This window comes from Ceratotherium simum, chromosome 25 (assembly GCF_057802395.1).
Source record: "Ceratotherium simum simum isolate JZ-2026a chromosome 25, ASM5780239v1, whole genome shotgun sequence".
Lineage (NCBI taxonomy): Eukaryota > Metazoa > Chordata > Mammalia > Perissodactyla > Rhinocerotidae > Ceratotherium > Ceratotherium simum.
The window spans coordinates 44,124,244-44,141,524 of NC_141924.1; the positions used below are offsets into that span (position 1 = coordinate 44,124,244).

At 37.0% G+C, this 17,281-nt stretch overlaps 1 protein-coding gene across 3 annotated transcripts in view; it reads right to left on the minus strand.

Moving 5' to 3' along the window:
- Nucleotides 1-5,373: 5,373 nt before the first annotated feature.
- GLIPR1L2 (GLIPR1 like 2) overlaps nt 5,374-17,281 on the minus strand; it is a 34,833-nt gene continuing 22,925 nt past the window's right edge. For 2 of the 3 annotated variants that reach the window (XM_087449167.1, XM_004417878.2), the window contains exons 5-6: nt 6,444-6,470; nt 5,374-6,361 (exon numbers count right to left, since the gene is read on the minus strand). In XM_087449167.1, coding sequence (XP_087305293.1) covers nt 6,042-6,361; nt 6,444-6,470 — 347 coding nt within the window. In that variant the 3' untranslated portion in view covers nt 5,374-6,041. Of the gene's footprint in view, nt 6,362-6,443; nt 6,471-14,404; nt 16,048-17,281 lie in introns of those variants that run through there. The other variant, XM_087449168.1, reaches the window with a different exon arrangement.

A 17,281-nucleotide genomic window follows, 5' to 3' on the forward strand; every position in this document is an offset into this window, starting at 1 on the left:
GGATACCGTATTACATTTAGTAGTCTTGCTTCTAAGCTTAGACTTCTCTTGGTTGTGATCGTTTCTCAGGATTTCCTTGTTTTTGATGACCTTGCCAGTTTTTAGGAGTATTGGTCAGTATTTTACAGAATGTCCCAGAAGTGGGATTGTCTGATGTTTTTCTCATGATTAGACTGGGATTATATGTTCTTGGGAAGAAGACTACAGAGGTAAAATGCCATTTTTGTCATATCATAGCAAGGAAACATGCTATTAACTTGACTTACCACTTGTTGATATTGACCTTGATCACTTGGCTGAGGTAGTGTTTGTCAGGTTTCTCCACTGTAAAGTCACTCTTTTTTTCTCTTTTCCCATACTGTATTCTTTGATACCTCAATTTTTATAGGCATCAACTAATAAGTCTCTTATACTTCTAATTCTGTCTTGACATTGCATTCAGGAGGATCTGAACTGGCACAGTTGGTTTTGGTAGTGGTCCATGGAAGTGAACGATAAGAAATCATGACCTCTTGCTTAGTTACTGGAACTGAGCTAGTTTTCAGACTTGGAAACCAATGACTAAAGAAGTGGCTGAGTTCTCAGGAGAAAGTCACTAGTATGCACTTTAAAGATTTCCCTAGTACTTCACAAAAGAGACCCATGGACATTTACTTGAGGGACTATATAATTGAAAAAGGGAATATCCACACATTTGGGGGAACTACTGGATGCAGGATTTGAGTTGACATCGAGCCAAAGCATCATCATGGGGTCGAATCCAAGCAGGATCAGAGGGCATGAGTGAGCAGACAACCTAGACTTCCATTTCACCTATCTTAGTTATACCAGCCCCCTTTCTCAGCTCACACCTATGACTATATTGAAGAGGGTCCTGTACGTCCAGAAAAAGGTAATGAAAAAAAGCCAAATCTTAATCAATTGGTTGGCTCCACGTGTGAGTGTAAGCTAAAAATGGACAATGGTTGCATTACAGCCATACTCGGGGATGGCCTTGAGAGACAGTGGAGTGGGAAAATCTTCAAGGTGGAGCTTTGAGTGGTGCACCTGGCCATCCACTTTGTAGGGCAGAATAAGTGGCCTGAGATGAGAATCAATATGGACACACGGACAGTAGCAAATGCCTGGCCAGGGGTTAGGAGTTCAGAAGGAAAAGGATTGAAAGATGAGAAAGAAGAAAGTCTAGGGCAGAGACAGGTGGATGGAAATATGGGAGTGTGAATGGTGTGTGGAAATGTTTTACAGGTTAATGCCACCCAGAAGAATTGAACAACCAAGTAGACAAAATGATCCAGTTGACATTAACTAGCCTTTGTCTTTCGTCCACCCAGAATTAGCATGATGGGCAGAAATTTGGAATGCATGGAGGCCACAAATAGGTCCATTTGCATGGACTTACACTTATTAATGTTGATCTAGGTACCTCTATATGAAGAATCTACCAACAATGAAGATGAATGCTGAGTCCCCAACATGGCACTATTGTTTGAGGAGACCAATTGGCGCTTGGTGGTAAGTTGACTACACTGGGCTCCTTCCATCCTGGAAAAGACAGTGGTTCATCCTCATTGGAATAGATACCTATTCTGACATCTTTTCTGGGTATGGGTTTAACTTTCCTGACCTCAGAGTCTTAGCCAACACCACCACATGTGGGTTTCCTGAGTGCCTGATCCACAGGAACAGAATACCACACAAGCTAGCATCCCATCAGATGTCTCACTTCACAATGAAAGATTTTCAGCAGGGGCGCCCTGACTCGGAATCCACTGGTTGGATTACACATCACTCCATGTAGAAATTTCTGGCTTGATACAGCATTGGGATGGTCTTTTGAAGGTGCAGCTAACATGCCAGGCTAGAGGCAATACTCTGCAAGGGTAAGTTGCCTACACGAAGACTACATGGGAGCAGGAACCAAGGGGGTGGAAGCTGGAGTGGCCTAATTGCCATCATTCCCAATGACCCATTGGGTGACTTTGTGCTCTGCAAGCTTCGTGGTCCTGTTCCCCAAAACTGGCACCTTCTTGCCCAGAGACATAGCAAGGGTTCCTTTAAACTATAAGTTACAGCTGGATAGTTGTTTTTGTTTGTTTGTTTTGGGGTTTTTTTTCCTGCACTGGTTAGTGCTATGTGGGGCAGACTAGTCACCAATGCTGCACTGTTCCAACTTGAGTGGTCTGAAGGTTAGTGATTGTGGTCTTCTCCAATGACAAGTTCTATCAAATCTATTTAATAAGGGGAATATCAATAGTACTCCTCAGATTTTAAATATTTTGAGAGATCTTGTCTAATACTGCCCATAATCATGTTTCCCTTACTCAGGTGGTATTTTGAATTTGAGTAGGCATGTGTTTTTGGCAGTTCCCTCTTTCAGGACAAAAATGTTGAATTTCTGCTATGGAAGAGAAGGGAAAGGTACTGTCCAATGCCCTCCCACTCTGTCCCAGCCCCCCACTAGTTTCCCAGCAACATTATATTAAATGATGTAGAAGAGGTTTATGACTATGCTAAATAATTGCAGGTCCTGCCCCTTCTAGAGTCACCTCCCCCATTGCTGTGTGTTGTTCCTTGTGAACATTCTGTAATCATTCCTGCTTTTCCCCAGCCTCCCTTTGTGTAGTGTCTATTACCACACAGCTCTATAGCTCATTGCTGTGGGAAACTGAGGAACCTACAGCAAACCCAACAATCTTCACCTTTATCTCATTTCAAGGAATAACATACTCGATCCTTGACCATTTAAATGGAGGACTCAAGACAGCATTGGATCACTAACGTTTTGTCTATTTATTGACTAAGTATACTGATTCTTTCACATTTTCTCAAGCCCTTAGCTAAACCGAGGGCAAGTAGAAAACAAACATGGCATCACACTATCATCTCTGTCCCCTTTATTATCCCAGAGTTTTCCCCACAGAGATTTATCCACATTGGATATGGAGTCTTTGTGCCACTTCCATTGGCTGCCATTCTGCACAACTGCTGTATTGACAATGTAAATGGACTGATGGATAGACAAGGCACAAACACTTGAGAATATCAAACAGGTTTTACTCATGTAAAGGATACAAAAGAATGTCAGGATATATTGAAGAAAGATCAGCAATGTTCTCCAGGACGGAGAGGGTGCAACTTTCTAGTACTAAACTTCACCAGCAGATGTATGGTTGCAGAGGTATGGTTGCAGAGGTTAAAGTATGAATAAATGAATGAAAGACTAGAAGCATATCTGTCTTCCTCTGGCCCATTCATATGCCGGAGCATTCCTACACATAATGCAGTATAGACACTTGCTGGAGATTACCTTACCAGGGCCAGGAGCATTTCAATAGTCTCAGAGTTTTACGATGAAGAACAGAATTCACAGTACTTTAAGGAATGAACCAAATGCTCATCCATCACTCCATACTATCTAGGCTAGAACATCCTGGTCAAAGTACATCCCTGAACTCAGTGCCATGGAAACAGAAGGGTAATTTTCCCAGATATCTCTGGGATTCATGCTAATAATCTCTTATGCTACTAAAGGAGTCAACCTATAACTTGTAATAAAAATAAGTATTCTAAGCACACATTCTAAGTATTCTAAGCACCCAGGTGTGGTTCTGGGAGAGCTAGAGATGATATTGAGAACAAAGATTTGGGAAATAAAATGTAAGAAGACATTCTGTTCCTCTGACTACATGATGATTTGAAGGACATCCACAGACTGAGTTTTAGTGCCATTATTGTTTATGCTGCTTCAGAATAATGAAAATTTTAATGAAAATAACATTATAGTAAGTACACTCTGTCAACTGAATCAGTTACAGAAATACAACTAAAAATAACCTAAGGAAAAAAAAAAACTTACTGGATGGAAATAGGATATATTTGGGAAATAAACGGTTCATGTGAAGGTTGGGATAAAACCAGGTATCAGAGACAACAGTCTTTCACTGCTTCTTTCTGTGTGTCTCATTCTTTCTTTCCATGCAGTCTGCTAAAGAGCATCAGAGCTTTACGTATTAAAACTTTAGCCACCCAGGAGAACCTGCCTTGAATATCTGTCTGGATCCCTAAACCAAAGACTATGACTGGGCCCAGCTGTTGTCAGTGGAGCATCCCAAAACTAGAGAGACAGAATATCAATAACAAAATGACTGCTCCCGTGGTAACCTATGGATATGGAAAGGTGAGGAAAGGGGGATACGAAAAAGAACAGGAGAACACTTTTGAGAAAAATGAGTTTAAGGAAATATAACAACATATCCAATACATCCATAATTTACATGTGTCCAGGGTAGAAATAAGCCTACAGCAGAGTTTCTCAACCTTGGCACTACTGAAATTTTGGACCGGATAATTCTTTGCTGTGGGGGCTGTCCTGTGCATTGTAAGATGTTTAGCAGCACTCCTGGCATCTACCCACTAGATACCAGCAGCACTTTCCTGGTTGTGACAATCAAAAGTGTTTCCAGATGTTGCCAAATGACCTGGGGGGGAGGTGGCAAAAGTGCCCCCAGTTAAGAACCACTAACTTATAGCAATCATATTCCATGACATTACCTGGAAAGTACATTGAACAGTAGATGTAGAAGGGCAGAAGTTCCATATACAGATATATAACAAGTTAGTCATAATGTGAATTGAACGTGGTATCATGAAGAATTTATACTTATAAATGCATCAGAAAGTTCAGAAATTAATTTGTTCTCAGTCCTAGGTTGAACGACTTCAGAGATCCAAAGTCAGTTTTCTCATTTAAAAAATGGAAGCAATATCAACTTCACAGAGTACTTTTGGGTATTAAATAATTATGTGAAAACACTTTGGAAGCTATGAAGTGGTATACAAATGTAAGATAATAATAATAAATCAACTCACTGTAGAGAACCAGACCTTTTTTCTACCTAAGGCTTTTTCTCAGGAGGCTGGGTAGAAAAGAGGCTGACTTCATAGAAATTATATATATATATATATATATATATATAAAGCAGAGGTCTGGAAAAAAACAAAACAAACAAAAAACCAGAAATTATCGAATAGAGGATAGTTTAGGGCTTTTCTGTATAATTCTCATCTTGCCCCATTTAAGGATAGGCTTTTAATATAATAGAGTTAATAAACATAGAGTTTATACCATTTGATGTATTTTGCTATGTTAGGTATTTTTATTCAGTCCATTTATTAGTAGTACAAGTGGTAAGTAGTTAATTTATATTACTAATTTATGACCTTTTACTATATATGTTGAATAACTACAAGTAGATAACTTTTTAAAAAATTATTTTATCACATAAATTTGGAAGCAGCCAGATTACTCAATCACAACTAATTAATTTTTGACATTTATTAGCCCTTGGTGGCAACAAATTACAAAGCCTAGTAAAGAATTACAGCAAGGCTTTAATGAAATATTAACGTGAAGTAGAAATAACAAATTTGTCTCCTAACAGCATGTACAAGTACCACTTAAGCCATTCCAAACACATATACAACAAAGAAATGATATTAGATGCCTTGATATCACATGGAAAATACCACCACCACTACCAATAACAACTGTGATAGTAATGATAACAACTACAAAACCAAAAGTGATTAAATGGTTGTCCTGAACTTCAAATGGTCCTGAGCACTTTATATGTATAATCTTATTTAATACTCAAGAAACTTATTATTCCACTCAAAAAATATTTAAAACACAGAGACAGAAACATATTTAGGAAATGGAAATTCCCTCCTTTAGCAGGACAACATAGTGAAATGCTAAGATTAATGCGACTGGTCAAATCTTTTTTAGTATTTCTATCATCACATCTTTACCTGTACTTAGTGTCCAAGAGCTTGCCTTATAACACTTACTATAAAATACGTGTTTTCCCTTATTTGTTTTTCAAATTTAAATTAGTTGAATAGTAAGAGAAAGAAAGGAATAAAAGGTATTGCAACAGTGGTTTGTATGTATTTTTTCTTGTCAAAGCTCAGTGTTTTTGTTCTTTGTGGGTTTTTTGCCTTTTTTGTATTATACTTTTGTCCTATGACGGTGGCAAATCTTACTGCTCCTCTTCCTCTTCTTTTTCTTCCTTCTCTTCCTCCTCCTCCCCTTCCCTGTCCCCTTTCTCCTCATCCCTTTCCCTGTCCTCTTCCTCCTCCTCTTCGTTTTCCTCCTCCTTTTCTGGCTCTACTTCAGACACCTCAGGGGTAAATAACATCTGTTCTTCCAGTAATATATTTGGAAACTGAGACTGTATTATCAAGACAACTGTGGCACATAGTGAAAAACATAGCATTCTCAGAAAGAAAATAAATAGGCACAGTGGATCACACACAATTGGCCGGGGCACTTCCCATCTTGGATACCAAAATTGGTAATCTGTAAAGAGAGAAGGAATTGGAAGCTGGATTTCACATAAAGTAGCTAAATTTTTCAAGAAATAAAGGACAACAATACATACATATGGCTTGGTCACGATCTGCATTACCTAGAAAGAAAAAGAAAGTCCATAGAGAATTACATAAAATATCTTTTCTCTAGAATATAGGATAATTTTTCCAACAACAATGACATCATTCTCCTAGTTCTTAGGCATCATGTCCTCGTCTTTGATGTCCCCCCTCCAGCCAGGAGCCAGGCATAAAGTCAAAGACATTCTCTTTTAGCAAAAGTCAGCCTGGTCTGCTAGAGAAAGCATGGAAGTACAGGAGTGAGGAGATGTGGATTCTAGTACTAACTCTGTCTCTACATCATCGTGTCACCTTATATAAGCCACTTCACTTCTGCCCTCTAAAAACTGTTCCAGCCTCAACATTCTAGGATTCTATAACATCTCTTATTTTCATCTCTCTTCCCCCCACCCCCAGATCATTCCAAATTAATCTCTGAATCTTCTCACTTTCCTCATTGAATTCTTATTTTCAGAAGCTTTCAGTTGCTCTTCATATCCTAGTTGGCAAAGTTAATTCTACAGCCTGGTATTCATCGCTTTTGCTATCCAGCTCAAGGCTCTTATAACACTTTTCAGGAAATAAATTTCCTTTCTCCTGCATGCTGGGCAAAGAAGGTCAGACAACCATTCCTGGATTCTACTAGGAAGGAGAGTGGGAGGAAGAATGAGTTTTCACACATAGAGAGCACAATGGCAACCAACGGCTTTGTCCTGCAATGACACTACCCTTGGAGGAAAATTTTGACATCATTCTTTGGGCACCTTAGAGAAGAACTGATCTTCTGTTGGATCTTTGAGGTTATTTTAGCCTTCTGTGCTTGGTCTTATTTATTACTTCATATTTTACGTAATGATTTCTATTTATAGCTCCTTTAAAAAAATCTTTTACCATATAGTCTTTTTTTCTACTTCATTCTGTGTATGTGTATCTATTGATTGCTTAGTAAGAGCAATGATATAACTAGTTTCTTCTTTGCATCTTTCCTTTCTCATCACTAATTTTCACTAATGACATTCTTCTTTTACTCTTGCACTTGATTAAATGTTTAAATACATTTAATTTTACTTACAGTTCTATTGTTGGATTTATCTGCTTTAAATAATATCTTTTGGCCACTGGTTATAAAAGAGGAGGAAATTAAGCGCATTTTTCTACCTCTTTTCTCCCAAGTTTTATTACTTATATCACTTGTATATTGCCAAAATTTATTATATTTACATTTTTCTTTGTAATTACAACCTTCAGATTTGTTTTAGTCTTTGTCTATCAATTAAGATTCAATGCTTCTGGGTAGTTCTTTCACTTTTTTCACTTAGTCCAGTTTTTCACTTTTCCATTCATCTCTTCTTTTTGGTGAAAGTCATCCTCTAGGAATTTACTGACCAAGTGTTCATGAGAACTATGTAGCACAAGTACTGCATGTTCCCACAATATTTGTCTATTTGCTTATACTTAAATAATAGGTTTGGCTGAATGCAAATTCTTGGTTGACACTTCTTGCATTAAGGACAATATAGGCATTACTCCATTGTCTCTTAGCATTGACTGTTATTGTAGATAAGTTTGAGGCAAGCCTGAATTTTACCCCCCAATGCAGGATTGCCAAATTACCAATGCGGCATTACTACCACACCAGTGTAAAGTTGATTCTATATTGTAGAGCTGAAACAGGGAACTAACTACCTTTCCGTGGATTCCTTTCTCTGTATAGCTTCAGCTTAGAGTTTGCCAATGAAAGAACTGCAAGTGAAATTTGGAAGATTTAAGAGGACTGGAGACCATTATTCTCCAGAGGTGGTTGTTAGCCAGAAACCTGAATGGATGTGCAATTCAGTGGCTTCTTGGTGGAATGAGAAACTATCTGCTTTGCTGCCAAATGCTGAGACGGTTCGTGGGAGCTTTCTCCAAGATTCTTGAGAATTGCAGCAATTTCCTGGTAAGCTTTTGAGAGCCACCTATTTTGGTGCTTCAGGCTAAGAGGTCTTCAATGTCTGCTTCCCCGACCCTTTCACTACAGTTCCTCTGCCTTTCCATGGCAACTTCTCTGCCCTTTGCTCCCCTGGAGTTGACAGCATTCATGTAAGCTGTATTTCCTATGTGAAACACTATATTGTTGGGATACTTAGAGTGGCTGTTTTCCTGACTCAACCCAGACTGTTAAACTCTCTAATAAATGATCTTACATTTTTGCTTGGATGCTTAAAGGATTCCTTCTTTTCCTCTAACTTACTAGGCAATGTCTAAATGGTGACTATTTTTTTGTGTCACCTTTTCCTGGCACATAGTATGCACTTTCTTTTCTTTCTTTACAAGATTGTTTTTATTTTATTTATTTTTAATTGAAGTATAATTGACACATAACATTATATTAGTTCTAGGTGTACCACACAATGACTTGATATTTGTATATATTGCAAAATGATCACCACAGTAAGTCTAGTTAACATCCATCACCATACATAGTTACAAAACTTTTTTCTTGTGATGAGAACTTTTAAGATCTACCCTCTTAGCACCTTTCAAATATGCAATACAGTATTATTAACTATAGTTACCATGCTGTACATTACATCCCCATGACTTACTTATTTCATAAATGGAAATTTGCACTTTCCGACCCCCTTCATTTTGCCCACTCCCTCAACTCCACCTTTGACAACCACCAATCTGTTCTCTGTATCTGTGAGCTTGTTGGCTTTTTTTTTTTTTTTTTTTTAGATTCCACATATAAGTGAGATCATACAGTATTTATCTTTCTCTGTTTGCTTTACTTCACTTAGTATAATGTCCTCAAGGTCCATCCATGTTGTCACAAATGGCAAGATTTCATTCTTTTTTATGGCTGAATAGTATTCCATTGTGTATATATATTTACATCACATCTTCTTTATCCATTCATCCATCAATGGACACTTAGGTTGTTTCCATGTGTTGGCTATTGTAAATAATGCTTCAATGTACATGGGGATGCATATATCTTTTCAAGTTGGTGTTTTCATTTTCTTCTGATAAATACCCAGAAGTGGAATTGCTGGATCATATGGTAGTTCTATTTTTAATTTTTTGAGGAACTTCCTACTGTTTTCCATAGTGGCTGCACCAACTTACATTCCATAGTAGGCACTTCTAATGCTTAGATACAAGAATTTCTATTTCTGAAGTTTTTTATTATTTCTTTAAATATCTAGATATCTATCTACAGCTTTATTTTCTGTTCTATTACTCTGGTTCTGTTCTTGAGAGCTTCCAATTATTTACATCCTGAATCTGGTTTATCAGTGCATAGTTATAATTTTCTCCATAATCTTTTAAATTCCTTGCTTGCATTTCTCAGGCATGCCCTTCATATTCCTTACTGCGTTTTCCAGCACTTTTGGTTCCTGTGCTGTTTTCAATGTGATCTTCATTTCTGTAACAGTTCTACTTTCCTCTTTCGCATTTTTCCTATGCTCTACCAGCAGTTTCATCTTCTGTTGTCTTGCCATATTTTCCTTGACCTCTGTTTCTTTGCTTTGATATCTTGTTTCAAGCTGCTTTATCAAGTTTTTTTGAAGACAGTACATCTGTTCTCATTTTTCACCTGTTCTGTGGCAGTATTATTCTGGTGAGCACATTTCTTTTGCCATTTGTTTGTGTGCTTTTCCCTTTTTCTTGGAGTTTTTTTGTATAGATCATGGACTGGTCTTTTTTAGTATTATTGTATTAGTTTAAATAGTTGGGTAACAAATCACCACAAACTTAACAGCTTAGGACAACACACATTTACTATCTCACAGCTTCTGCGGTCAGGAGTCCAGGCACGGCTTGGCTGGGTTTTCTACTTCAGGGTCTCACCAAAAAACAAAACCAAAAACAACTTACTGGAAGGGCTCACTAGCAAAATAGAGATGACAAAGGAAAAAGTCTGTGAACTTAAAGACAATAGATCAATGCAAATGATCAAATCTGAAAAACAGAAAAAAGTTTTAAAAAAAATGAAGAGAGCCTCAGGGAAACTGTGGGACAACAACAAAATGTATAACATTCATGTCATCAGAGTCCCAGAAGGAGAAGAGAAAGAGTGTGGTGTTGAAAAATATATGAAGAAACAGTGGCTGAAAACTTCTCAAGTTTGGAAAGATATAAACTTACAGATTCAAGAAGTTGAGCATACATCAAACAGGATAAACCCAATGAAATCCATGCTCAGACATATTATAACCAAACTGCTGAAAATCAAAGATAAAAAAATTAATAAATAAAATCTTGAAAGAAGTTAGAGAAAAATAACATTACCCATAAGGCAGCAAGGAGTTAAATGACTGTGGATTTCTCACAGAAACCATAAAGGCCAGAGGAAGTGGCACAATATTTTTGAAGTGCTAAAAGGAAAGAACTGTCAAGAAAAGAATTCTATATCCAGCAAAAATAACCTCCAGAAATGACGAAGAAATAAAGACATTTTCAAATGGAGGAATCCTAAGGAAATTTGTAGCCAGCAGACCTGCTATAAAAGAATTGCTACAGTAAATTTCTCATATAGAGGGTAAATGATACCAGAAGAAAACCTGGAACATCAGGAATGAAGAGAGAGTCACAAAATGGTAAACAGAATAGACTATCTAGGTAAATATAATACACCATTTTTCTCCTCTTGAGTTACTTAAAATATATTTGAGAGCTGAAAACAAAAAGTTTAACATTGAAGGCATTTTCAGCATACGTAGATATAACATGTAAGATAACTATAGGATATATAGGGGAGGGTAAAGGGATCCATATGGTGGTAAGGTTTCCACATTCCAATAGAAGTGATAAAATGTTGACTCTAAATAGACTGTAAAAAGTTAAGTATGCATGTTGTTACAACAACTAAAAAAATTATACAAAGAGATATGTTGAGATCACAATAGACAAGTTAAATGGAACACTGAAAAAGTTTGGTTTTTTTTTTTTTGTGAGGAAGATTGGCCGAGCTAACATCTGTTGCCAATCTTTCTCTTTTTTCCTTTTTTCTCCCCAAAGCCCCAGTAGGTAGTTGTATGTCATAGTTGTACGTCCTTCTAGCTGTTCTACATGGGACACTGCCACAGCATGGCTTGACAAGCGGTGCGTAGGTCCACGCCCAGGATGCAAACCGGTGGACCCCAGGCCGCCGAAGCAGAGTGTGTGAACTTACTGCTACACCACCGAGCCGGCCCCTGAAAAATGTTTAAATAACTCAAAGGCAGGCATGAAAAGGGAAATACCAATAAAAAACAGAGGGAAAAAACAGAAAACAAATAAAATGGTAGACCTAAATCCAAACATATTAATAATTTTATTAAATGTAAGTGGTCTAAATACATCAACTGAAACAGAGATTGTCAGAATAGATTAAAAAACATGACCTAACTACACACTGTCTATAAGAAATATAGGTAGTTTTTTGTTGTTGTTGTTGTTATAATTTTTATTTATTTATTTATTTTTCCCCCAGAGCCCCAGTAGATATTTGTATGTCATAGTTGCACATCCTTCTAGTTGCTGTATGTGGGACGCGGCCTCAGCATGGCCGGAGAAGCGGTGCATCAGTGCGCGCCCGGGATCCGAACCCGGGCCGCCAGCAGTGGAGTGCGTGCACTTAACCGCTAAGCCACGGGGCCGGCCCATAGCTAGTTTAAAAATAAACATAAATGAACAGAAAGCTGAAGTGGCTATATTTACATAGAAAAAATAGACTTTGATGTAAAGAAAATTGTCAAAGATAAAGAGGGACATTACTTATCGATAAAATGGTCAATTCAGAAAGTGTAATAATTCTAATTGTATGTGCATGTAACAACAGAATTTCAACACATATATCAGAAAACTAACAGAACTGAAAGGAAAAATAGAAAAATCTACAATCATAGCCAGAAACTTCAATGTAGTTCTCTCAAAAATTGATAGAACAAACTAGATGGAAAATCATCATGGATATAGAAGGACAACACCATCAACAAACAGAAACTAATCGATATACCCAACAATAGCAGAATCACATTCTTTTAAAACACCAGTGGAATACATAACAAGGTAGAACATATCTCAAGCCTAAAAACAAACCTCAAAAAATTTAAAAGAACTAGAATCCATATACAGTATGCTCTCTGACCAAAATGGAATCAAACTAGAAATCAATAACAGAAAGATAACCAAAAGAGCTTAAAATACCATTTACAACAGCTCCAAAAAATTGAAACATTTTTGTTTCATTTTGTTAGAGGTAGCTCTAACAAAACATGTACAGAATCTCAATTCTGAAAACCACAAAACACTGATAAAACAATACTCCAACAAATGGAGAAACAAATTGTGTTTATGGATTGGCAGACTCAATACAGTCAATATCCATTCTCCCCAGAGTGATCTATAGGCTTAATGCAATTTCTATCAAAATCCCAGAAAGACTTTTTGCAGACACAGACAGGTGTATTCTAAAACTTATATGGAAAGGCCAGGCACTAGAACAGCTAAAACAGTATTTTAAAAGAAGAGTAAAGTAGGAGGAATCACTCTACCTGATATTAAGAGCCTATTATATAGCTACAATAATCAACAGAGTGTGGATTGGTGGAGGGATAGACACATACATCAACGGAACAGAATAGAGAACCCAGAAATAGACCCACACAAATATGCTCAACTGACTTTTGACAAAAGTGCAAAAACAATTCAACGGTGAAAGGATAGCCTTTTCCACAAACGGTGATGGAATACTTGGTCTTCCATGTGCAATCAATCAATCAAACAACTTCAGCATAAACCTCACATTTTGTTCAAAAATTAACTCAAAATAGATCACAGATCTAAATGTAAAACTGAAAAACTTTTAGAAGAAAACATAGGAGAAAATCTTTGAACTCTGAGGTTAGGTGAAGAGTTCTTAGGCATGATAACAGAAGAACAATCTGTAAAAGAAAAAAATTAATAATTTGGACTTGATTATAATTAAAATTTTTGCTTCATGAAAGACACTTAAGAGAATGAAAAGACAAGCTACAGACTGGGAGAAAATATTTAAAATCACATATCAGTCAAAGGATTTATATCTATACTATATAAAGAACTCTCAAAACTCAAAATAAAATAAACAGTCCAACTGAAAAATGGGCAAAGGATTTGAACAGACACTTCACCAAAGAGGATATAATGAGGGTAAATAGCACATGAAAAGATGTTCCACATCAGTAGCCATTAGGAAAAGGCAAATTAAAACCAAAATGAGATATAGTACACACAAATGCAAATTAAAACCAAGATGAGATACCACTATACTATTTTAGAATGGCTAAAGTAAAAAATACTGACAATACCAAGTGCTCATGAGAAAACAAAGCAACTAGAATTCCTATACATTCCCAGTGGGAATGCAAAATGTTACAGCCACTCTGGAAACCAATCTGGCATTTATCTATAATGTTCAACACATATTTACCATATGACCCAGCAATCTCACTTCTGGGTATTTATCCTAGAGAAAGAAAAACATATCCACACAAAAACCTGTACACAAATGTTTATAGCAGCTCTGTTCACAATTTCTAAAAACTGGAAACAACACAAATGTCCTTCAGTGACTGAATGGATCAACAAACTGTGGTATATCTATGTAATGGAGTACTACTCAGCAAAGAAGGAACAAGCTATTAATATATACAACTTGGCTGAATCTCAAAGGATCATGCTGAGTGAAAGAAGCCAGTCTTCAAAGGTTACAAACCATATGATTCCATTTATACGACTTTCTCAAAAAGACAAAACTAAAGTGGTGAAGAACAGCTTGGAGGTTGCCAGAGTTAGGGGTGGGAGGAGGGTGTGACCGTAAAGGAATAACACAGGGAAGTTTTTTTGGGAATGGAACTGTTATGTATCCTGATGGTAGTGGCGATAACATGAATTTATACATATATTAAAATTCATAGAACTTTAAATAAAATTTTAAAATGATAGTTTTACACTTTATAACATTATTTTTTTTTACTTTTAAATGCTATCTTCCTAGCTAGACTGTAAGTTCAAAGAAGGCAGGAAGTATGTCTCTCTCCTTATCATTTTACCCCCACTTTTATACCAACTGTATGGTATAAAATCTGGCATACAGTTGCCACTAAATAAATATTTGTTGATTAGCTAAAGGAAAGACTCTTTATTGGTATTTTAATGAAAAATTAGGATAAACTTTGTTGGAACTGACCAATAAGATGCTATTTTAAACCGGAAATTCCTCAACCAAGCTTTTTGACCACAACATATTACCCTAGATATTTCTACTTCTTCACTTTCCATTCACTTTCAACCCATGGAAATCTGGTTGCTACCCTGCTATTCCTCTGACATCTCTCTCAGGTTCCTAATGATCTCTATATTGCCAATTCACTGAGCACGCTTTAATGAAAGGGTACACTAGGGTACCGTCTTTTTGTCACTCTCCTACTGTTTCCCCCATTCTCTTTCAGTATTTCTCATTGTTTTCTCCTAGGATTCCATTCTCAGTATACTATTCTTCTCTCTCTATGTGTTGTACCAGCTGAGTTCTTCCTTTTTTATATTTTTAGTCTCATCTATATGCTAATGATTCTGAAATACAGCCCTAATCTGTACCTTAAGTTTACTAGTCTTATCTGCTCAGATGTTAGTCTTAATATCTCAGGTATTGAAAGCTAATAATGATCAAAACTGAACCCATCATCTATTTGCATATAATTCATATCTCAATAAATTGCCATTGACCATTAGTCACTCAAATCCCAAACCTGACATTTACATCAGACTCTTTTTCTCATCACCATATTAAATTAGCCTCCAAGACTTGCTAACTTTGCTCCATAAATATTAATTAAATTTGTCTCATCACCTCTATTTCTCTTACAAATACTCCAATATGAACCTCATCACTCCCTGGACTATAACAAAAATCTTCAAACTGATTTACTTTCCCTGATTTTGCATTCTTTTTTAGAAATTTTTTAAAATTTAAAAGAATCTCTAACTTACAAAAAAGTTGCAATATAGTACAAATAACTTTTATTTTGAACCATTTTAATGAAAGTTGCCAATCTGATACCTCATCATCCAAGAGTACTTAGTATTTCCTACAAACAAGGACATTCTTCTACATAACCATAACACAACCATCAAAATCAGGAAATTAACATTGTTACATTACTACCACCTAATCTTTAGGCCTCATTCAATTTTTGCCAATTGTGCTAATAGCGTCCTTTATAGCAAAAAAATCATGTTCGGAATCATGCATTGCATTTAGTTTTCATGTCTCTGTATTTTCTTCAGTATGAGATCATTCTTCATTCCTTATTTGACATTCATGATCTTGACATTTTTGAAGATAACAAGCCACTTACTTCATAGACAAATCCACAATTTTTTAAACAAATCTGCAATTTAGCCTTGGATGCTTCCTTGTGATTGGACTAGGTTATGCATCTTTGGTAGGAGTGCCACAAGTGATGCTGCGCTCTTCCCATTGCATCCTCTCAGGTGGTGCAGGGCTGTGGTTCCGACTTTTCCCACTGCTGACGACGCTCACTTTGATCACTTTCTTAGGGTAGTGTCTGCCAGGTTGCTCCATTGTGAAGTTACTCTTTTTCCCTTAGTGATTAAGCATTTTTTTTTTTAAAGATTTTATTTATTTATTTTTTCCCCCAAAGCCCCAGGAGATAGTTGTACGTCATAGCTGCTTCTAGTTGCTGTATGTGGGATGTGGCCCCAGCATGGCCGGAGAAGCGGTATGTCGGTCGCCAGGGATCCGAACCCGGGCCACCAGCAGCGGAGCTCACGCACTCAACCGCTAAGCCACAGCACTCAACCGCTAAGCCACAGGGCCGGCCCTGATTAAGCATTTTATGGGCAGTTACTTTGGAACTATGTAAATACACTGTTCCTCATCAAACTTTTAATTTAGTCAGTTATTAAATTATATTAGTATGAATCATAGTTTGTTTTATCCAATGAGTTAAAATCGATTTGACCAGTGACGCCCTTTTAAGACGGCTTCTGAGTCCTCCTGTGTCCTTTTTATTACATTTCCCATCACTCTTGAGCACTTCCTTCCTTTCAGGTATAAAAAGATGTTCTGGGTTTATCTTATATTTTCTCTGCCCCAGCCCTGGAATCCAACCTTTCTCCAATGAGCCTGGTTCCTTTGAGTGCAGACTAGAATTTAGAAACCAAGATGTGGGGGCTAGTTGTGGGCATTGCTTTGGGGGTGGGGGGGTTACTGCTCCAAGGCCATCTCAGAACTAGGGAACATATGTATGTACACACATACATATACAGATATTCATATCTATGTTTATTTATATTTATTGAAATCCTTAAGTTCCAAAACCTCTAATTCCAATTCATAACATGATTCATGCTTGGTTTCTTCCTTTACATATTTGTACTCCATTCTCTGACAGTGAGAAAATTGGCTTCCATTATCCTTCATCTATTTACTCATTTGATCAATCTCCCAGTATGCTTCCAATCTCCCATCACTGCCTCTACTCTCCCCTAAATGGGTGCCCCCCTTACCCTGCTTGGGCTCTGAACCACAAACCAGGCTGGTAGAGTTGCTAGATTTAGCAAATAAAAATATAGGAGGCCTAGTTAAATTTGAATTTCAGAAAACAACAAACAATTTTTTAGTACAAGTATATCCCATGCAATATTTGGGATATACTTATACTAAAAATATTTTTCATTTATCTGAAATTAAAATTTAGCTGGGTCTCCTGCATTTACTCTGGCAACCCACAGGCTGATCTTCCAGTTGGACCTCCTCCTATCCTCCTCAGACTCTGAAACCCAGCTTTGGGCTTTTCCAATGTGTGGCTTCCCT